Source organism: Pempheris klunzingeri, chromosome 3 (genome assembly GCF_042242105.1).
Source record: "Pempheris klunzingeri isolate RE-2024b chromosome 3, fPemKlu1.hap1, whole genome shotgun sequence".
Taxonomy (NCBI): Eukaryota; Metazoa; Chordata; class Actinopteri; order Acropomatiformes; family Pempheridae; genus Pempheris; species Pempheris klunzingeri.
The window spans coordinates 3337833-3360652 of record NC_092014.1 but is presented as its reverse complement, the minus strand read 5'-3'; the positions used below and the strand labels follow the sequence as shown (position 1 = coordinate 3360652).

Sequence of the window (22820 nt, the reverse complement as noted above, 5' to 3'; positions counted from 1 at the left end):
TACATTTGTTTTACAGCTGACTGCCAATAAATGCTCATTTCACCCAAATAACAAAAACAAAGTACCACTTCTGACCTCCGTGTGGTTATCTGCTTTAACAACGTGCAGTGAAAAAAAAAGAATCCATGTGTAAATGAGCGACTACAAACTCATGGTGTGTTCATGTTGCTTCTGCTGACTGTGCTGTACAGTGCAAATGAGTCCTCTCCATGTTGTTGGCGTGTCGGTCTGTGAAGGGAAAAATGAAGCATCCGCACTGTAAGTTTCCAGTTTTTCAGAGTCGTTCACTGACTAAAATGTCAGTGTGAGAGGAGATGCTCACCCCGGGGCGCTGCTGGCACCGTCAGTCTTGATAGTAGTGTAGTCAACATCGTCCTCCTTGCTCTCTTCCTCTCTTTGTCTGCGGGCCCACGCCGGCCTGATGTTGGAGTAGAGAGCGTCCGCCTCGTTCGGAGAGAAGCTGATGCTGGCGTAGTGAAGGTCGCCCTGCCGTTCTTCTGGCCGCCTCTGTGCTGCCGCTGACACTGGACCCATTTTCAGCTGACGGAAGCAACAGTCAAGCACAATTACAGCTTCATTTCCCTGCTGCACAAAGTGACTTTACAGTAAAATACCTGGTTCATTCGACAGGGATCGGATCTTCAGTTCTTTACAATTTCTCCCCCAAGACTTTCTGGGAACAACACTTACTTGCTTGGTCAGGCAACTGTGGTCCTAAAACTTGAAATATGTGTTTTTGCTGTTGCAATCCCTACTGGTTACCAACAGAGAATCATATTCAAACGATGCTTGAATGATAACTCCTTTATCTTTAAACCTTGGCCCATTGTTTTGCATAATTTGGGTTCCAAATGACTGCAGGTACAAAAGGTTTTAGAACTGGTCCAACCAGTCAACGTGTGTCCAGTAAAAGCAGCTGTTCCTGCCACTGACAGGCTCAGATTGTCATTCAGAGTGTCCAAATAGTGTGTTTACAGCAAACATCCCTACAGAGACAGTCTTTATATCACTTGGTTCAAAGCAGCCAGACTCCAGTGACAAAAACAGCAAAAAGACCAAAGTCAAACAATAAACATGAAAAAACTAAGTGATCGAAGCAGCAGTGGATCAACAGCTCCTCTGTTATGCAAGGAAAAAATACTGTTTTTGTCAAAGGAGTCTGGTGTGTTTGAAGAGAGCATTATAACACCTCTTTCTGGTTAGATAAAAGGACATTACAGATATATTTCTGTTGTCAGAAACAATCTGAGCCTGATGGTGGCAAAAACAAGCACCTGTAATGGAGGTGTTATGGTCACTGATGAGAAAAAACCAAGGCGTTTACATATTTTTCTTGAATTTAGAATTCCTTGACAGTATATTTCACTTAGAAATAATATCTGTTTTCATTTATACAATATGTGTTCTTATATAACTCGGCTAAGTTGAGAGCAAATACTGATTTGGGACAGTAAATTCATAGTATTCCTGTTAGTGGTTCTTAAGCTATATGAATAAACTTGACACACTTTCTCCCTGGATGTTCTTAACACATGAAAATAAATAAAGCGGTAGGGTAAAGTAAAGACTTAATTAATCCTGAAGTGTGGCTGCAAAAAAATCACAATTTAGTTTAGTGATAAACGTGCATGTGAGGAAGTTTTAGAGTCACTGCTCTTAATTCTCTTAATTTTTTCCTAACTAGTGGTATCCAGCCATGCAGGTGAGGCCTCTGCCGTGAGATTTCCACCATGCAGATAATCCACATAACTCATCACTATGTTCATTTCACCACCGTTATATTTTGGTGGCAGTATAAGAGACATCTTAAAAGCTGGGCAAAGTATTTGACTAGCTAAACCTTACTTACCTTACTTTGGGTAAGCAAGTTAATATTCTTTTTTTTTGGGTGGGCAGTGAAGAAATCCTTGAACTCTTCCTTCCTCACCTGTGCTCTGTTGTCGGGTCTCTCTCCTCCCCAGCACTGCAGTCTGAAGGGCTTATGTCTTCTGCAGGAGAGGATGAGCAATCGAATGAATAAGCTTCTACATTTAGCAAACAGGCGACAACATTTTAGATGCGTTAGCGAACACATACAGTGATGCACAATAGCTCACCTGATCCTCAGTAAGACGGCGATGAGGATGACAGCCAGGAGAGCGGCGGTGGTCACTCCTATCGCTGCAGATTTCCAAGCACCTGGATGATCAGAAGGAAATAATCAGAAGTGGTTGAGAAGCTCACCTCTATAAGTTTAGAGACTGTGTCAGTGTCAGTTTTATTAAAAGGTGTTGATGCATGTTTAAGATCAGGTCAAGGATGTGTGAGGGACTTCTGCCAACACCTGTAACAGGGGTGAGTGTAGGTGAATGTAACTTACCTGCCAAAACAATCAGACGTAAGGCAGACTTTTTAAATCCTCTTTTGTTCCGGGCTTCACAGTAATAATTCCCACTGTGTTCAGCTCTGAAGTCAGTGATGGTGAAGATCTGTCCTGATGCTGTTGGTGAGTCTTCGTCCTCCTTGTACCAGGTGTAGGTAGCTGCTGGGTTAGCATCACTGCTGCAGGTCAGATTGACTGAGCTGCCCTCCACTATCTCAGCAGAGGGACTCACTGACACAGAGGGAAGTCTTGGACCATCTGGAGGACAATATGCATGAACTCTGAATGTGGCATCAGGTGGAAAAGGCACATTAAAATCTGGCTTCTATTTAACATGATAAATATGCTCTCATGTCTCTAGTGTAGATTTCTGAATGATCTGCTGATGTTTTCTACTCACACTTGACATCTATACAGACAGATGAAGAGTTGATCCGTCCGTATTGATTCTCAGACTGGCAGTGGTAGATCCCGCTGTCGTTAGAGCTGATGGAGGAGAAATGAATGATGTCCTTCAGTCCTTCAAGCAGTGTTTGGTCCTCCTTGTACCAGGTGTAGTTAGCTGCTGGGTTAGCATCACTGCTGCAGGTCAGAGTCACTGAGCTGCCCTCCACTATCTCAGCAAAGGAACTCACTGACACAGAGGGAAGCTTTGGAGCATCTGGAAGAGAGATATTACAGATATCACAGACGTTTATGAGCCGAGGTCTGCAAAATCTGTCCTGTGTTAACCACCAACAACAAATCTGACAAATCTACGCTACATGTTGCTTTTAAATAAGCTGTTTTTACTCACATTTCACGTTAACAAAGACATATTCAGATGTCGTCTTTGCCAGCTCGTTCTCAGCTGTGCAGTAATACTCCCCAGAGTCAGATGATTGGATGCTTTTGAACATAATCTGCGTTCCTTTATTGGGCAGCGTGAGGTTGTTCTTGTACCAGGTGTATTTAGCTGGTGGATGAGCGCTGCTGCTGCAGGTCAGAGTCACTGAGCTGTCCCTCATAATGTCACCAGGGGGCCTCATCAGTAAAGGAACCACTGGAGCATCTGAGGGAGATACGAATATGAGAGTGTGTTATTCACCAACCAACCATATACAGACAATTCAGTATATGTGGCAACTGTGTTTGTTTACATCCACCAATCTCTGTCACTAACACATTCTTAACCAAGTGTCAATCAGTGGAATACATGTGAAACCAACAGCACAATGTGAAATGCAAAGCTTGCACCTTTGTGCACGTGGTAGATACGAAGAAAAAAACTCCACAGGGCACCTTAAATTAACCACTTCTATCTACTTCTATCACAAAAAATAAAGAATTATGAACTATAAACATCCATGGTAAACATTTTAACCAGATTTCCAATACCTCCACAATCAAATGACAACATTACTAAAGTTGTATGGCTCCTTAACTGTTCTGCCACATGTTTTTAGCTGTGCCAAACTGCTTTGCAGAGCTGTTTGAAAGTGTTGAGAGGAGCAAAGTGACTGGCTGAGCGGTAAACACTTCATTACCATACACTCTGATTTATGTTATATGCTATCCTTATATGGGGCAGCACGGTCATGCAGCAGTTAACACCGTCGCCTCACAGCGAGTAGGTTCAAAGTCAAACCTGCTGAACCGTTCTGTGTGAAGTTTGCATGCCTTCCTTCCTTTTATGGGTTTTCTCCAGGTACTCCGGCTTCCTCCCACGGTCCAAAAACATGTAGATTAGGTTAACTGGTAGCTGAATTTGCATGTGAATGGTTGTCTGTCTCCATGTGTGCTGTGCCTAACCAGTCCAGTGTGTACTGTGGCGTCCCCCCCCCTTGATTGGCTCCAGACCCTCTGCGACCACTATGGAAGCTGCATAGACATTAAATGAACTCTTCTTTTATGTGCAGGCCCTTGACAATATCAACCGAGTCTCTCTAAATGTTACTTTGATTGTGGATTATTCTGCAGTGAGGTTGAGGCTTGAAATGTGTTGAACTTGGTGGCAGAAGACTGAGACACTGAGGCTAAATTTGCAAGCAAACAGGTGAGTATTTACACATCCAGCAGATAGAAACTCCCACTAGCATTCATCTGGAGTTGTTTGAGTTGTGTGTAGTTCCCCCGATGAATGTAAATCCAATATTCCCTCTCTATTTAGCTGTTTTTGTCTGCTCTCTAGCAGCGAATGCACATCATGTCACAAATAAGTGGCCGTGTGAGCCATTGTTTCTGTAAAAATATTCATTATACCTGCTTCAAAGTTTCTGCCAGAGGACATTTCGATCATGGTGTAGTGGGGTAAACTCACACACTGGAAGAGAGCGGTAAGTCTCATGAGCGCAGGAGTACCAGTTTGTAGGATCAACGTGTCCCAGATAAGAAGAAAATGTTTCTCCTTGGATTTCCGTTTCATTCTCGAACCACACGAAAGAAGTGCGACCAGCAAGACAGCTGCTGTGACAGACCAGCTTTGGACCAGTAGAAGACCAGATCACCTGCACCTGTAGATCTGGATCTGTGAGCGAGGAAAACGAACGAATGCTACATAAAATTATCCAATGTCATTATCACATTTCAGCAGTTTGTGTTATAACTTGTGAGTGTGTATGTTGAGGATCATCAAAGCATCTACAATCTACCACTTTCCTAAGTGCACTTTAATCTCTTATATTCTATGAAAGTAAAATATACACAACAGCAAACATGTTTGTGTTAAACTTCACTTTCACCTCAGTGTGCATCCATCAAAATGATCATTTTCTACCAGGAATGACATAATCTCATGATAAATACAGATATTTAAAATCTACATTCAATTCTGCTACATTTACTACATGATCAGGTTGTGTTCATCAGTACCTGTGACAGTCAGAGTTGTTCCAGGTAAACTGCTCCTCCAGTCAAAGCTTCTTGCTGTGAATTTGAAGTGATACTGGGCTGAGTCTCTCTCTGTCAGCTCAGTGATTCTCAGAGTGGAGCGTCCTCCCTCTGTTTCAAGGACCTGAACACGACCTGCATACTGGGGGTCTTTTCTAAGGTCCTTAGGCCGTGACTGATAAACCCACTGACGACTATGTTCAGACCGGAACCAGAGTTTTGATGTGATAGATCTATAACTGCTGTATGTGGAAGAAATGTTCACTGAAGAGCCTTTGAAGGCACAGATGCTTCTGTGAGTGTAAGTCACTCTGTTGCATGAATAACCATAGCCACCTGGAAAATGAAACATTTTTGATTATCATAATGAAAACTGCAGTAATTCACAGCTAGTTGTATTGCTGATGTAAAATACATGAGAAGTCGTGGTGCAGAACATAAAATCATGTGAAACTGTGGAGTAAACTCACACACTGAAGGAGAGGGTAAATGCTCATATCCCTTCACAGCACATGAATAGCTGTCTCCAGAATAAACGTAGTCTATATGAGATGATGTTTTCCCCAAAACTTTCTGTCCATTCTTGTACCAGATGTAGGAAGATTGACTAGGTAGACGACAACTGCTGCTACACTTAAGCTCTGACCAAGCACAGGATTCAATTCTGCATGATTTTGATTTGAGCACCTGCACCTGGAAACCTGGATTTGTAAAGAAGCAAAAATCTAATTTTAGTTCAAGTGTTAGCGTACACACACACACACACACACACACACACGATAATACACACAGAAGATTCAAAGTACTGTTCCCACAAAAATGTTACCTGTGACTGTCAAAGTGACTCCAGGTGAACCAATAAACTTTCCACCTGGTTGGTTTGTTATGAACCTGAACTTGTACACAGCTGAGTCGCTCTCTCTCAGGTCTGTGATTCTCAGAGTGCAGCCGTTCACATCATAGGAATACTCCACACGACCTGCGTACTGTGGGTCTGTTCTCAGGTCCACAGGCTCTTCATCCTGCAGCTTAGTAAACCACAATGTTCTCTCAACAGTACTATCAATGCCGTTAATTCTGGACGGGTATCTGTAGGTGCAGTGTAGCTCCACTGATGATCCTTTCAGGGCACAGATGTTAGTAGAGGTGTAGGTCACTCCCCAGTCATTCTGAGCCTGGATCACTGTAACACAGAGCACAGTGGAAACCACAGTCAGACTCTCAGGCTTGAATGACAGGAAGCGCACGGAGAAGGTGTAACCTGGGCCAGCTTCAGAAAAAGATGGAGATTTTTTAATTACAGAGAGCGACAATAGTTCTTTTTTTAGAAGATGGAACATTGCAGACGTAAATGGTGACATTCAAAATGACTGTATTCCATGTAGGTGATCAGAAGGGTAATTACTAGAGGGGGTGTGGTATGTGAATGGTGTGTTTCCTGTGTGGTCGGGTCAGGAGTGTGAAACTACAGAGAAAAGCACAATGAGGATGTGAAACTCTTCACTGCCAGTGCGCTGGTAATATTACCTCTAATTACTGATCCAGAAATTGCAAGGTTTGATACACACGTATTGAAGTGTTGATAGTATTTTTTTATTATCACCAATAACGTGGCTGAATTATGATTTCTGTTGGCTGGGATGTGTTTTTTTTCTACTGATGAAAATGTGGTTTCAGTCCGACCAACTCAGCAGAATCGAAACTCAGTTTTCTTCCACTGGCTATTTTTGTGCGCTTACGGTATAAACCAAAGGGTTTTTTTGGGTTTTTTTTTTTTATCAGTTGCTCAATATGAGGTTTTTCATAGTCCAAATTTTATAACAGACAATGTTCTGTGTTTTAAAGAGATTTTAAAAAGGTAAATATCAGACTCTATCATAACATCATCAAATCTATTAGTGCTCCTGTGACTAATTTCTGGTAGTTATTCATTGGGAGTTTGCTTAAACCTAAATTCCCTCGAAGTCCATCAACTAAAATAAGCATGCTTGATACTTTTAAATGTAAATAAAGGATGTACAGTACCTGACACAGAGAGAAGGAAGACAACAAATCCACCCGCTGCTGCAGTTAAACCCATCGCTGCTCTGCTCATCTCCGTCTGCTAAATCACATCAGGAAGCAGAGAGTATGTGAGTTAGATAATAACAGATAGGCAGCTCTGCTTAAAGTAGTCTTGGGGAAAAAGATGTGCGTTTTTTCTCCAGCTGCCCCATAAGACAACTGATAAGGTTGCTTGGCTTCCTTCCTCTTTATATGATTAGCATGCATGAACAGACACTCCCAAGTTGAAATGAAGAAATGTTCTGTTTTTTGTTTTTTTCTGGGAGAGGGGGGGCTGAAAGATCATTCTTGGAAAACACAGTTGACAAAAACAGTCTAACTTCAAGGTCTGCTTGTTTAAAGACGCCCATGTTGTCATAGCTGACAAACTCTGTTCAAAGTGCTCAGACAAAAATGGAAATTTGAACCCATGCCTTCCCCACCCACCTGCTCACCTCTTTCCAACTTCTCTCATCAGCCTTGCAGCATATGTATGTTTGTATGTTTGCATGTTTGCAAGGTTTTCACTTCACGAGCAGGAGGTGGCAGCAAAGGAGATGTCCGTCTGTGTCACTGTGGTGTGGGTTTCTAGAGTTTTTCCATCCCAAAGAAGGAGGGTGATGCCTCGGACTGATCCATTGGCCTCATCGACTGCTGGACTCTTTATTAGATTGTTTGTTCGCTTACACTTCTTGTTTGTTTCAGTGAACTTTGTAAAGCACTGTGAGACACTCTGTTGTGATATTGGGCTATACAAAATAAATTGAATTGAATTGAATTGAATTGTCTGACAACAACTTTGCTATCATCAGAGGATGGTTGATAGTTTTCCCAGCGTTTGCAAAGCCCCAAACTCAAACTTTTGTTAATTTCAGGGGAATTCAGGTCTCTTAGGGGAGCAATACCCACCTGGTTCCCCTGGAATAAACACCAAACACGTTGCATGGAAAGAATTTATTAACTGAATATCTCCTTTCAATAAAATATCAGATTCTAAATAACATAAATCAGTGCAATTAAGTGATATTAAATTATAGCAAAGTGTAAAAACTGTGAAATACATTTATAAGAACATAAAAAGATGTTTTTTTTCCAAACAAAATTAACTTATGATGGTAATGCAGAATTAAAAACAGATAATAAACAGAGGAATATTGGCAGCAATTGACAATGAATACAGATAAACTGAAAAAACAGCAAGAAAATACTGCTAAAGATATACTCTGTTTAAAGAAATGTACATGATAAGATGTTGGAAATGGTTTGTTAGCACTTTGAGGCTAACTCTGTGTTGGAATTTATAAATTACAAACGTTAAATATGGCAGCGGACGTCTTTCCCTGGTCCCCGTGAACAAACTTCTTTGTGTTGGCAGTAGTCATGAGCTAATTCTGTTTGTTGTTTGATATTTGACAGTTGTCTTTATTGTGCGTTATGGACCAGGTCAGTCCTAATTAATGGAAAAACCTCCTTAAACACTGTAAAGTGCAGCGGATCCGTGTTGTTCTCATCTTTTGGTAACTGTGCTGTAAAGTGCACTTGGATCCTCCGCAGCGTCTTGACATCTGTGAGTGAATAAAAGTACTTTTTAGAGAATTAAAAAAAAATATAAGAACAGCTCATCAATAACAGATGCATCAATAATAAAATGGTGGGACCTATTCAACCTTTGCATACCACAGAAAACCTCTCATGGACTCACTTTGAGGAAGGAGTGGAAAAGGTGACAACAGAGTACTCTACACCATCCTCATCCTCCTCTTCCTCGTCACTGTTGTGTATGTTTGGTTGAGTTACACGGACGTTGGAGTAAAGAGGGTCTTCCTGCTTCTTAGAGAATTGCACACTGGCGTAGCAAAGGTCATCCTGGTCCTCTGCCCGTTTATTCTGTGCACACTCTGAACTCATGGCCAGCTGTGGGATTGTGCAGATATATGACACAGATATGAGGCTGCATGTTCATCAAAAGGGAAATAAAAGGATTAAAGGACAGAGAGGGACAGGTGGTAAAGAAAGTAATGAGTTTTCAGGTGTGAGTGGACCTGAGCTCTTCCTCCTCACCTGTGCCTTGTTGCCTGGTCTCTCTTGCGGCTCTCTTGAGGTTTGTTTCGAGGACGTCTTTCTTCTGGTTGGGAAAATGAGAGTTTGAACAAACAGCTGACTGAATTTAAGACGCATCACTGGATATGATCATAGTGAATCCAAACTGCTCACCTAATCAAGAGGAAGGCTAAGAGGAAGATGAGGGCCAGAAAAACGGCAATGATTGATCCAGCAGCTACTGAATTCATTGAACCTGGGAAACGGTGATCAAAACGAAAACACTGTCAATTAATTATGGAGTTACAGGTTGTTTGGGTCCATTAGCAGCTGATAATTGGACATTAAATTCTAAATGATCAGACAGAAGCGAAACACAGATACCACCAGGTTGTGTTTTTTCCTTTTAAATAAAGGAAAATGTTTATTTCATGCATCTTTGCCGATTTACCCAAAGCTGATTACAGCTAGCCTCACCTAACCTGCTTAGTGTTAACCCAACGTTAGCCACCATAGCCAGTCCATAACCAAAAATAACATTACTTTTATTTTTGGCATGTTTATGAGTAGGATGCGCTGCACATTACATCATATAAAACTCCACAACATGGCACATTAACCAGGCATACGTATGTCTAATTACTATTATTGAATGAGTAACCGGTAGCGACCGTGGTAGCATAATGTTTGGCCATTTCCTACCAACATAGATATGACTGGCATATAGCAGGTGTAATCACTACATACACACATGGTCATTTGAGACCATCCAAAGATAGGTGATGGGAGAAGATACAGTGATGGCTGAGCCGGTCACATCTACACTGATAGAACACAGTGTTCTCCCATCATGACAGGAACTAGTTACCCATTATTAAAATCATTGTTAAAAAGTCCTAAAACACTGTTTAAATATGCCGGTTATTCCAGGAGAGGGAAGCAAACGGAGGTGCCACAAAAAAAAACGTTCGGCGGACCGTTACTTCCACAGCCCAAATATGTTCCCACATTTCTAAGTAATCTAACTACATAATAGAGAAACGTGTGTCTATGTGTGTGTCTGCCTGTCTGAAGCCTCTTTTCTCCTCATTGGGTTAACCCTAACCCCAAACCTAACCCCAAACCTAACCCCAAGCCAACCCAAACCTAACCCCAAACCTAAACCCCTAACCCTTAACCCTATCCCCTAATCCCTTAACCCTAAACCCTTAACCCCTAATGCCTTAACCCTATCCCCTAACCCTAACCATTAACCCCTATCCCCTAACCCTATCCTCTAATCCCTTAACCCTAAACCCTTAACCCCTTAACCCAATCCCCTAATCCCTTAACCCTAAACCCTTAACCCCTATCCCCTAACCCTCACACAGACATGCTTTTCTCTATTATATAGTTAGATTACTTAGAAATGAGGGAACACAGGGCTGTGGGAACACAGGACTGTGGGAACACAGGGCTGTGGGAACACAGGGATGATCCCCCGGAAAACTACTTTACCAACAGCACAAAATAAGGTGTTTAAAGCAGCGTTAGGCCCGTCAGTGTGTTGGTATCATCTTTGGCTTGTCTGACTGGAAGGTTCAAATGATTAAGTGAATGAGTGTTTACTGCATTTAGGTTAATAAGCATGATTTACCCGACACAGAAATCAAATGTAAGGTGGAGTTATGACGTCCCCTTTTGTTCCAGGCTTCACAGTAATAATTCCCACTGTGTTCAGCTCTGAGGTCAGTGATGGTGAAGATCTGTCCTGATGCTGTTGGTGAGTCTTCGTCCTCCTTGTACCAGGTGTAGGTAGCTGCTGGGTTAGCATCACTGCTGCAGGTCAGATTGACTGAGCTGCCCTCCACTATCTCAGCAGAGGGACTCGCTGACACAGAGGGAAGTCTTGGAGCATCTGTTGAAAAAAAATATGCATAAACTCATGTGTGCAGACTTTTTTTTTTTTTTTTTTTTTTTTAGGCAAAGGCTCTCTGAGAGTGGCATCAGCTGGGAAGGGCACATACTGTATAATGGTAGCACGCATGTGTACGGAGATGCAAAGCAGACATGCACACATGCAGTGTGAAAATCGTTCAACCATTTTTCCACTGCGACAGCAGTCACACAACCACAGTTTCCTCCAAACCCAATGAGGAAACTGCAAACCCTCTTCAAGTAGACTTTAAGTCTGCAGCTGGTAGAACTGTTTAAGTCTTAATCTGGCTTCCATATAACATGTCATTGTGTTTGTAAACCTAAATTCATCGGATTTCTTTTTACATCCTGCAGCATGTCTCTACTGCCCCTACCAGTAGAGACATTGATCTGAAGTGAATGAGTATCTTTGTCCTGGCTGTGTAGGTTTAGTTCCACTGTTATCCAGCAGCAGCTTGCATCTTTTTTGGATCTCACAGATGTCTACATATAATGTAAAATTAATTAGGTAGTTTGAATGTTTGATTCCAATATTACTCTACTCGCCTCCTATGTTGAAACCTGCAGTTTGTGAGAATATTAGATTTAATTTTTCTCAGTGGACAGTAGACAATGGTGGGATCGCAAAAGTACAGCCGACCACTGGATAACACTGGATATGAAATAATGTTTTGATTTTATACCTTTAAGTTTGAGTACAGATTCATAGCATTGGATTACTGAGGTCAGCGATGAGGCTGCAGCTCAGCAAAGAGTCACTGGACAAACACTAAAAGGGATTCTGTAGAAGATTTGTAGTAAAACAACTTTGTGAAGAACTTTGTAAGTTAAAGTTCATTCCAGGATGATTACATGTGAGTGTAGTATCAACATCGACATGACAAAAATTCTTTTAAAACTCTTGTGATTCTGCTTCACAAACAAAGTGATTTGCTGATGTTTTGTACTCACACTGGACGTCTATGTGGACAGATGTGGAGTTGATCGGGGCATACTGATTCTCAGCCTTGCAGTAGTAGATCCCGCTGTCCTCAGAGCGGATGGAGGTGAAGTGATGATTACCTGCTGATCCTACAGGAAGCGTTCTGTTCTCCTTGTGCCAGGTGTAGGTAGCTGCTGGGTTAGCGTCACTGCAGCAGGTCAGATTGACTGAGCTGCCCTCCACTATATCACCAGAGGCTGACACAGAGGGAAGCTTTGGAGGGTCTGGAGGACAAAAGAGAAACAACTAATGATTCTTTGTTCACAGGCATGGACTGTCATGAGCAATACAATTATTTCAAGGCTGTTGTCGCCCCTGCACAGCCAGCGAGCAGGCTATAATAACATAGTAGACAGATAAACATTACAGATGTGTACATGAAACCACAGGTGTCCCCTTTATTGACCGCTACTGACTCTCCAAAGCGTTATTTCTCCACAGTTTGTGAGCCAAGGTTTGGCAGACACAAGTGCACTGTCATTTTCTCGGGCTCGGGCTGTATTTGTATAGCGCCTTTCTAGTTATTTCAACTACTCAAACCGCTTTACATGACATCCTCATTCACCCATTCACACATCATTCATACAGGAGGAATCTAATTAGGAGGAGACTATTCTCTCATACTCATTCACACACTGAAGCCAGGAGCAAGTTGGGGTTCAGTGTCATTCTCATGGCTTGGTGTGGAGAGACACTGCCCTTACGTATGTGTTGGAGCCATAATGTAGTTTGTTTGTGTGTTTGCTTTGTTCTGTCCTTATCTGAAATGCCATGAGTGTGCTCATGCGGTCCTACTGTTGACCACAGGGTTGTGAAGTGCATATAGTTCCACTCCTGGTGTGTGAGAAGGGGAAGTAAAACGCTTTTTGTGTCAGCGTAACTGACATGCTTTGCTGAGAGGGAAGATTACGCTTGAGTAGCGAGAATGTGAGCAACAACTTGTGAATAAAATAGATCGCCAAAACCATAACATTACAGATTATAGAGTGCATCCAGAACAAGTTCACCCTTTCACCCCTCGGTGGAGTGGAGGGCATGAACTGATGGCGAGTCACTGAACTGCCCTCCATGATTTCACCAGAGGGCCTCACTGACACAGAAGAGGACTGAGGGGCATCCAGGGGAGATACAGTATGTTAACAGAGATTATTCTTAACTGAGGGTGTGTTACTGCAGTAGCACATGATGGCATTTGAATTGAATAGCTGTGTAGGAGCATTTTAGACTAGACTAGAGCTGAAGAAAGCAGTCACATGATCAGTAAACTCTTCTCCTGCAAACACTGGACAGATTCAAGCTGCTTGTTATTTTTAAACAAGCCGTTTCACTCACATCTCACGTCGACAGAGATGCTTTCAGATGTCCTCCTCCCCAGCGCGTTCTCAGCTATGCAGTAATACTTTCCAGAGTTGGAGGACTGGACCGAGGTGAGGACAAGATGTGGATCTTCACTCAGAGGTTTAAGGTCGGGATCTCCATCCTTGTACCAGGTATAATTAGCTGCTGGGTTGGCATCACTTCTGCAGGTCAGATTGACTGAGCTGCCCTCCATGATTTCAGAGGAGTTCACTGATACAGAGAAAGGCTTTGGAGCATCTGGGGGAGATATGAACATGTGTTATATTAAGATAAGAATGTGTTATAGACAACCTGCTATTTTAGATTATCCCCAGCATTTGTCACAGAGGCTGATCCTGGAGCTGCCCCAGGTTAGGTAGCTAGTTAGTTAGAGAGCAGTTATTTTGAGATAATTTACTTGAGTATTTCCAATTTATGCTACTTTATACTTGTAATCCCCCATATTTCAGAGGAAAATATTCTATATTTTACTCCATTACATTTACTTTTTAATTGATGGATGTATGTATAATATGCAAGAAGGAGAATATATTAAGCTTTGTATAAGATACAACACATCATTAAAGATTAAATCAGTGCTTTCCAACCTTTTTAAATTTGTGACCTCTCACAAAAAAAGCAGTGTGTAGTTGTCACATTTGTCTGCTGATGTTGTTCGCACCACAGACACATTTCCCATTTAAACTTTCCAGTCTCATTTAGACATCATTCTGCAGCCCGAAGGTGTAAAATTATGCAATTTAGTTAAAAGAATTTGTAGCAGACACAGTGAAGTAAACTCACACACTGAAGGGGAGCGATAATCCTCACGTCCTTTAAAAGCACAGGAGATCTTGTCTCCAGGATAAAAGTTGTCTTTATAAGAAGTTTCCTCCCTCATGATTCTCTGTCCATTCTTGAACCAGACGTAGGAAAGACGACCAGCTGGACTGCAGCTGCTGTGACACTTCAGCTCTGCCTCGGTATAAAGCTGATGATGTGTTGTTGTGGTCACCTGCACCTGCAGAGCTGGATAACAAAACAGAAATGTCAATAATCATTCGCAAACACAAAGCCATGCATGTGTTGGTGTGCCTCCATCAGGCTGTGTTCATCAGTACCTGTGACAGTCAGAGTTGTTCCAGGTAAACTGCTCCTCCAGTCAAAGCTTCCTGCTGTGAATTTGAAGTGATACTGGGCTGAGTCTCTCTCTGTCAGCTCAGTGATTCTCAGAGTGGAGCGTCCTCCCTCTGTTTCAAGGACCTGAACACGACCTGCATACTGGGGGTCTTCACTAAGGTCCTCAGGCTGTGACTGATAAACCCACTGACGACTACGTTCAGGACTGAACCAGAGTTTTGATGTGATCGATCCAGAACTGCTGTATGTGGAAGAAATGTCCACTGAAGAGCCTTTGGGGGCACAGATGCTTCTCTGAGTGTAAGTCACTCTGTTGCAGCTTTGTCCACCGACACCTGAAAGATAAAACAATTATATGAGCATTTTTAAACCAGAGCTGCTGAGGAGTCACAGTCGGAGCCTCCATATTTAATATCCATGTAGTTAGAAGGCTCCACTAGATGGTGTCATGTTAGTAGAAGACTGTGGAGAACTCACACACTGGAGGAGAGTGGGAATCCTCATGTCCTTCCACAGCACAGACATAGCTGTCTCCAGGATAAAAGTAGTGTTTATAAGAAGAAGTTCCCTCCGTCATGATTCTCTGTCCATTCTTGAACCAGACGAAGGAAAGACGACCAGCTGGACTGCAGCTGCTGTGACACTTCAGCTCTGCCTCGGTATAATGCTGATGATGTGTTGCTGTGGTCACCTGCACCTGCAGAGCTGGATATGAAACAAGAAAAAACATTATCAGCGGCTTTAAAAAAATAAATTAATGATGATGTACATACACCTCAACACCAAAGCTACATTTCCTAGAAGTAATAGTGAGCATTGATAAGTGTATTTATGTCTTTATACAACAGTAATCACACAAACACATGCTGGTTGATCATTATCAACATGTGTGGTGTGTTTAAATCTCCTGTGTTGGTGTGTCTCCATCAGGTTGTGTTCATCAGTACCTGTGACAGTCAGAGTTGTTCCAGGTAAACTGCTCCTCCAGTCAAAGCTTCTTGCTGTGAATTTGAAGTGATACTGGGCTGAGTCTCTCTCTGTCAGCTCAGTGATTCTCAGAGTGGAGCGTCCTCCCTCTGTTTCAAGGACCTGAACACGACCTGCATACTGGGGGTCTTCACTAAGGTCCTCAGGCTGTGACTGATAAACCCACTGACGACTACGTTCAGGACTGAACCAGAGTTTTGATGTGATCGATCTATAACTGCTGTATGTGGAAGAAATGTCCACTGAAGAGCCTTTGAGGGCACAGATGCTTCTGTGAGTGTAAGTCACTCTGTTGCAGCTTTGTCCACCGACACCTGAAAGATAAAACAATTATATGAACATTTTTAAACCAGAGCTGCTGAGGAGTCACAGTCGGAGCCTCCATATTTAATATCCATGTAGTTAGAAGGCTCCACTAGATGGTGTCATGTTAGTAGAAGACTGTGGAGAACTCACACACTGGAGGAGAGTGGAAATCCTCATGTCCTCTCATAGCACAGACATAGCTGTCTCCAGGAGAAAAGTAGTCTTTATAAGAAGAAGTTTCCTCCCTCATGTTTTTCTGTCCATTCTTGAACCAGACGAAGGAAAGACGACCAGCTGGACTGCAGCTGCTGTTACACTTCAGCTCTGCCTCGGTATAAAGCTGATGATGTGTTGTTGTGGTCACCTGCACCTGCAGAGCTGGATATGAAACAAGAAAAAACATTATCACCGGCTTTAAAAAAATACATTAATGATGATGTACATACACCTCAACACCAAAGCTACATTTCCTAGAAGTAATAGTGAGCATTGATAAGTGTATTTATGTCTTTATACAACAGTAATCACACAAACACATGCTGGTTGATCATTATCAACATGTGTGGTGTGTTTAAATCTCCTGTGTTGGTGTGTCTCCGTCAGGTTGTGTTCATCAGTACCTGTGACAGTCAGAGTTGTTCCAGGTAAACTGCTCCTCCAGTCAAAGCTTCCTGCTGTGAATTTGAAGTGATACTGGGCTGAGTCTCTCTCTGTCAGCTCAGTGATTCTCAGAGTGGAGCGTCCTCCCTCTGTTTCAAGGACCTGGACACGACCTGCATACTGGGGGTCTTCACTAAGGTCCTCAGGCTGTGACTGATAAACCCACTGATGACTACGTTCAGACCTGAACCAGAGTTTTGATGTGATAGATCTATAACTGCTGTATGTGGAAGAAATGTCCACTGAAGAGCCTTTGGGGGCACAGATGCTTCTGTGAGTGTAAGTCACTCTGTTGCAGCTTTGTCCACCGACACCTGAAAGATAAAACAATTATATGATCATTTTTAAACCAGAGCTGCTGAGGAGTCACAGTCGGAGCCTCCATATTTAATATCCATGTAGTTAGAAGGCTCCACTAGATGGTGTCATGTTAGTAGAAGACTGTGGAGAACTCACACACTGGAGGAGAGTGGAAATCCTCATGTCCTTCCACAGCACAGACATAGCTGTCTCCAGGACTGATGTAGTCTGAGTAAGAAGATGTTTTTCTCTCAGTTTTCTGTCCATTCTTGTACCAGACGTAGGAAGGATTATCAGGTAGACGACAATCACTGTGGCATGAAAGAGCAGTCCTGGAATTAGAAGATGTCTCCTTCACCTGCAGAGCTGGATTTGTGAAGAAGAAACAGGAATCTCAAAACTGTCGACACACATGGAAATAAACACATGATACATTCATGTTGTTGTTTTCTGGATGTTGAACATTTGGAAATTAGTAAAATATGAATGAAAATGTTACCTGTGACTGTCAAAGTGACTCCAGGTGAACCAGTAAACCTTCCAACTTGTTGGTTTGTTATGAACCTGAACTTGTACTCAGTTGAGTCGCTCTCTCTCAGGTCTGTGATTCTCAGAGTGCAGCTCTTCTCATAACACCTGTTCTGCACACGACCTGCGTACTCTGCATCTGTGCTCAGATCCACTGGTTCATTTCCTCCCATTTTAGTAAACCAGAATGTTTTCTGAACTACAGCAACACGGCCATCCATTGTGGACGGGTGTCTGTAGGTGCAGTGTAGCTCCACTGATGATCCTTTCAGGGCACAGATGTTAGTAGAGGTGAAGGTCACTCCCCAGTCATTCTGACCCTGTATCACTGTAACACAGAGCACAGCAGAAACCACAGTCAGACTCAGAACAACATCAGGGGGGAGTGAGGCAAGCTTGACAAATCTCTGTTTTAGTCTGATTTTAGACTTTTACTGCAGTCTCCGTTATCTTAATACTATAGCTTAAGATATATTCTGTATTCTCTTCATTCTTTTCTTGTACTCCAACTTCAAAAATGGGAATAATTAGTTTTAAATTAGAATCTATAATGCAAAGAAGCCTAAAAGGACTGAGACAGGAAATCCTACGCTGAAGGAACAGCAGTGCACTGAAAATGTGTACTTTAACACAGTATTCACTGGATAAAAAGATGCTGAAAAGGGTGTAGTTTTGGGGTGTGAATGGAGACTGTAGAAGACCGAGGCGTCTCTTAACACAAAGAGGCTTATTCAGGAGAGAGAAGCACCATTATAGCCGTGTTAAGAAATGAGGTAAACCGTATCAGATCATTTTTCTTAGCATTTCACTGGTGGTGGCTTTCAAAAGTCAACACAAACACATAAAATTCAGATTCTTAGTGAATTTTGCTTCCAAAATTCAAATCTGCTGAATTTGCACCATCTGGCAGTAAATCTGTGTCTGGATATGCGGAGTTATGATTTCCTGTAAGACTCCCTTAATCGTATTTTTGGCCACTTCTGCAGAAAGTAATGTACCAACTGAGGTAAAATTCCCTATTCAGAGTTCAATTCCAGTCACCGGTATAGATTGATAGTTATTGTGGACAAGAAACCATTCAGTCTCCTAATGGTTCATTGGGAGTGTGCACACGGGAGGATCTTGGGGAGTAGTGTGAACATCCTACATGTTGACAGGTGGAAAAACATTTGGTTATGTTACAGCCTTTTTCCAAAATGGATTAAATTCTACACACAATACTTCATAATGACAAAGTGAAAAATGTTTTTTAGAAAATTTTGCACATTTATTAAAAATAAATCACACGTACATAAATATTCACTCCCTTTGCTATGAAACTCAAAATTGAGCTCAGGTGCATCCTGTTTCCTCTGATCGTCCTTGAAATGTTTGTACAACTTGATTGGAGTCCACCTGTGGTAAATTCAATTGATTGGACTTGATTTGGAAAGGCACACACCTGTCTATATAAGGTCCCACAGCTGACAGTGCATGTCAGAGCAGAAACCAAGGCATGAAGTCAAAGGAATTGTCTGTAGACCTCCGAGACAGGACTGTATCGAGGCACAGATCTGGGGAAGGGTACAGAAAAATGTCTGTCCCGATTGAAGGTCCCGAAGAGCACAGTGGCCTCCTTCATTCGTAAATGTAAGAAGTTCAGAACCACCAGGACTCTTCCTAGAGCTGGCTGCCTTGGTCAGGGAGGTGACCAAGAACTCGATGGTCACTCTGACAGAGCTCCAGCGTTCCTCTGAGGAAATGGGAGAACCTTCCAGAAGGACAACCATCTCTGCAGCACTCCACCAATCAGGCCTTTATGGTAGAGTGGCCAGACGGAAGCCTCTCCTCAGTAAAAGGCACATGACAGCCCGCTTGGAGTTTGCCAAAAGGCACCTAAATGACTCTCAGACCATGAGAAACAAGATTCTCTGGTCTGATGAAACCAAGATTGAACTCTTTGGCCTGAAAGCCAAGCGTCACGTCTGGAGGAAACCAGGCACCGCTCATCACCTGGCAAATACCATCCCTACGGTGAAGCATGGTGGTGGCAGCATCATGCTGTGGGGATGTTTTTCAGTGGCAGGAACTGGGAGACTAGTCAGGATAGAGGGAAAGATGAATGCAGCAAAGTACAGAGAGATCCTGGAAGAAAACCTGCTCCAGAGTGCTCAGGATCTCAGACTGGGGCAAAGCTTCACCTTCCCACAGGACAACGACCCTCAGCACACAGCCAAGATGGCAAAGGAGTCTCTGAATGTCCTCGAGTGGTCCAGCCAGAGCCCGGACTTGAATCCGATTGAATATCTCTGGAAAGACCTGAAAACAGCTGTGCAGCGACGCTCCCCATCCAACCTCATTGAGGATGTGCAAAGATGCACCGTATATTTCTGTGTTTTGGTTATTCATGTTTTGGTTATTGTTTGTTAAATGCGTATTTCTACAAGAATGCATGCTGGCATGTAAATATATCTCTATAAAATATGCAGTGCAAAAAAAAAAAAAAAGGCTTGTTTTTCATGCCTAAAGATGAATAAAAACACTTAGTAAAACAAATCTGAATTTGTTTTGCCACTTGGAGGCAGCGTAACAAGCTGTAAACACAGCATGGACATTTTGTCTCCTCAAAGAGCCGAGTTATGGCGGAGGTGTTGCTTATTTACGCATCAAGGAGAGACAGATCATCATTAGCATTCATGTTTCTGGCTGTCTGATAAATCTTAGTCCAAGTAGTATTCACTCACTCTGGTCTGGTCTCTGCCAGGGAAATATCTGGCTCTTCTGCAACTAGATGCGGTCTCATTTTGTGCTGGGCAGACAGTGTACAGTGTGGTTTTAGAGCAGAAAACCAAACCAATGAACTGAGGGATACTAAAACACTCAGGCCTGAGGGAAACTGTAGAGTTGGGTAATCATCTTCTGTGGTTTTGTTACAGCAAGCAACACTTCCCACATTATACACTCATTTTAGACTCATTGCTGATCTAAATGATATGATATGTTATTTTCACTCTGTATTTTCTGTTAGCCGTGCTACCGGAAAGCTAATGGCCTCTAAATTTACTCTAGTGCACTCAAGCGCTCGCTGAAGTTGCGTTTGGGGGATGCAGAATGATGTCGAAGGTTCAACGGAGCAATTCTTTTATTTAACAAATGATTTAGAGGATTTTTGTTTTCTGTGTTTGTACAGTCATTACTTCAGAGCACAAATGTAGCTTTAATGTCTTCAATGGGTAAAAAGTTAGGAGTAAAAATGTATAATGTTAAGGTATATATGAGCAGCGTTAAAAACAGAGAACAAAGATTTCTATTTAAAGAAAGAGAAGTGAATGTCTGGCGCACATAACCTAACATCCCACACCAAGTCTTTTTTATTTACTCAAACAAACCACCTCGCTCTGAATATGTGAAATGTGCAGACGGCCTTGGAATATAAATGTAGACGTACAGTACCTTGTACAGACAGAAGGAAGACAACAAATCCACTCGCTGCTGCTGCTGCTGCTGCTGTTGAACTCATAGCTGCTCCTCAGGTTAAGTCACACCAGCACGTAGATCCCACACATTAGAAAAACTGTATATCAGTTAATGACAGTAAACATTTGCACATCATAAAAGAAGGATGTGATCTTTGAAAACCGTTTCTGTCTTTGTGGTTGGTACGCAGATATCAAGCTGTTCAAAGCCCCGGCTTCCTTCCTCTTCACATTATTAATATGCATGAGCAGGCGAATGACTGTAAATCCCCACGCTGAAATGAAGAAATGATTCTTACTGTTCTTAAGCAAATCGTGCACGACCTTAAAATACATTTTATGAAAATGACGGTACAAGAGACATTTTGTGGTCTGGCAGTGACACTTTTAGGACATAAAATCTAGAAGTTAGACTATTATAGTTAACTAAAACTAGGTGTTAACATGATAGTTAAGTGAAATAAAAATAAAAACTGTAGTGTGTACTACTTCTTTAGCTTTAATCTTTGTCAATCAACACAAGTGTAAGGAAATGTTGGTGTAAATGTTTGAGACATCATTAGATGTCGACATAACTGGGAGCCATTGTAATAACAATACTGAACTTCCTAATTCTGCCCCTGACCAATATCCTCTAAACTATAAAAAAACAACTAAAACTAATACTGAAAACTAATTAAAACTAAACCAAAACTGAGAACTTTTAAATTAGAGAACCCACTCTCTGGAAACTGAACTGAAAACTTAAAAACCAAATAAAAAGTAATGACAAAACTGAAAATTATAAAGCCCCTGAGATAGAGGTGTAATGTGGGTAGTGAACCGTGGTCCAGGTCTACTGTGTAAACTGCTAAGGCAGATTTGTTTCCATTTGTTTAAAGCCTTTATTCTAAACAGTGTCAGTAGGTGAGAACTGATGGGTTTAATGTTGTGTGAATAGTGTGAATTATTCACTGGCAATCTGGGTGGGGTGTGAAGTGGTGGTGGTAAAGCGCAGCCACGTGCTCCAGTGAACCGAGGTCTTACAGTCCTTACAGTATTTTGCTTGTTTAACATCATGTCTTCAGTCTGGAGGTGATGATAAATCCAATCCATTGCACCAGCTCATGGGGGGGGGGACGTACCACACGACAACTTTTGTACACTGTAAAAAGGGTTGATGTAAATTTTACTATTCACAATTCACATGCAAATACATAACAATTAATATCATGTCCCAGTGGTTCAGTGTTTAGAAAGTGAAAACTGTAACCTGTGACAGATAAAGTGGCTCCAGGTACGCCAGTGGTTCTCCTGTCTTGTTCTTAAAGTGCAGGTGGTACCTGCACCCAGTACCTGGGTGTTCACCTCAACAACAAACTGGACTGGTCTCACAACACAGATGTCCTGTACAAGAAGGGCCAAAGTCGTCTCCACCTGCTGAGCAGACTGAGGTCCTTTGGAGTGTGCAGGACTCTGCTCAGGACTTTCTATGACTCTGTGGTGGCGTCTGCAGTCCTCTATGTAGTGACTGCAGACTGAACAGGCTGGTCAGGAGGGCCGCTTCTGTCCTGGACTGCTCCCTGGACTCCATAGAGGAGGTGGGTGAGAGGAGGACACTAACAAAACTCAAGTCCATCATGGACAACCCCTCTCACCCAGCTCCTTCAGCAGCAGGCTGAGGCATCCACCCTGCAAGAAGGAACGCTACCGCAGGTCATTCCTCCCATCAGCCATCAGACTCTTCAACATCAGCATCACTGGCTGATGTTAACACACTGAGGAACAGTCCATAGTCACTACATAGTTCCTAATTGGCACTGTTTTTCATTCATATCATTCCATTAATTTCATATTCCTGTCCACACTTGTACATTTTATGTCCATAGTGTAAATATTTATTTATCATTACAAC

General features: G+C 42.3%; 3 protein-coding genes across 3 annotated transcripts in view; all 3 read right to left on the bottom strand.

The window, feature by feature from the left end:
• Positions 1-16075, bottom strand: part of LOC139199044 (cell adhesion molecule CEACAM1-like) — a 43721-nt gene extending 27646 nt beyond the window's left edge. Inside the window, exons 1-6 of the mRNA XM_070828052.1 lie at positions 16048-16075; positions 15168-15395; positions 14672-15025; positions 14355-14579; positions 13545-13808; positions 12182-12436 (exon numbers count right to left, since the gene is read on the bottom strand). Of these exons, the coding sequence (XP_070684153.1) occupies positions 12182-12436; positions 13545-13808; positions 14355-14579; positions 14672-15025; positions 15168-15395; positions 16048-16075 (1354 nt within the window). The remainder of the gene's footprint in view (positions 1-12181; positions 12437-13544; positions 13809-14354; positions 14580-14671; positions 15026-15167; positions 15396-16047) is intronic.
• On the bottom strand, positions 123-7310 carry LOC139198728 (B-cell receptor CD22-like). The gene is made up of 12 exons (XM_070827655.1): positions 7256-7310; positions 6057-6413; positions 5701-5931; positions 5213-5566; positions 4662-4868; positions 3159-3413; positions 2763-3023; positions 2360-2620; positions 2097-2178; positions 1928-1988; positions 323-540; positions 123-228 (listed from the first exon to the last, which is right to left on the bottom strand). The coding sequence occupies exons 1-12, from the start codon at positions 7308-7310 to the stop codon at positions 150-152; spliced, it is 2421 nt and encodes an 806-aa protein (XP_070683756.1). The 3' UTR covers positions 123-149.
• Positions 16076-16107: 32 nt separating the features above from the next.
• On the bottom strand, positions 16108-21006 carry LOC139199041 (uncharacterized). The gene is made up of 5 exons (XM_070828049.1): positions 20904-21006; positions 17443-17799; positions 17100-17309; positions 16604-16957; positions 16108-16361 (listed from the first exon to the last, which is right to left on the bottom strand). Exons 1-5 carry the CDS (start codon positions 20968-20970, stop codon positions 16108-16110), a joined length of 1242 nt encoding a protein of 413 aa, XP_070684150.1. The 5' UTR covers positions 20971-21006.
• Positions 21007-22820: the final 1814 nt, after the last annotated feature.

Excerpts from the sequence above, each read along its gene's own strand:
- LOC139199041 (XM_070828049.1), bottom strand. The coding sequence starts at position 20,970 with ATGAGTTCAACAGCAGCAGCAGCAGCAGCAGCGAGTGGATTTGTTGTC. Across the intron at positions 17,800-20,903 it reads CTTCCTTCTGTCTGTACAAG|TGATACAGGGTCAGAATGAC; the intron begins GTACTGTACGTC and ends TCTGTGTTACAG. Across the intron at positions 16,958-17,099 it reads TTTCCACTCTCCTCCAGTGT|GTGTCGGTGGACAAAGCTGC; the intron begins GTGAGTTCTCCA and ends TTTATCTTTCAG.
- LOC139198728 (XM_070827655.1), bottom strand. The coding sequence starts at position 7,310 with ATGGGTTTAACTGCAGCAGCGGGTGGATTTGTTGTCTTCCTTCTCTCT. Across the intron at positions 5,932-6,056 it reads AGTCACTTTGACAGTCACAG|GTTTCCAGGTGCAGGTGCTC; the intron begins GTAACATTTTTG and ends TTACAAATCCAG. Across the intron at positions 4,869-5,212 it reads AACAACTCTGACTGTCACAG|ATCCAGATCTACAGGTGCAG; the intron begins GTACTGATGAAC and ends CCTCGCTCACAG.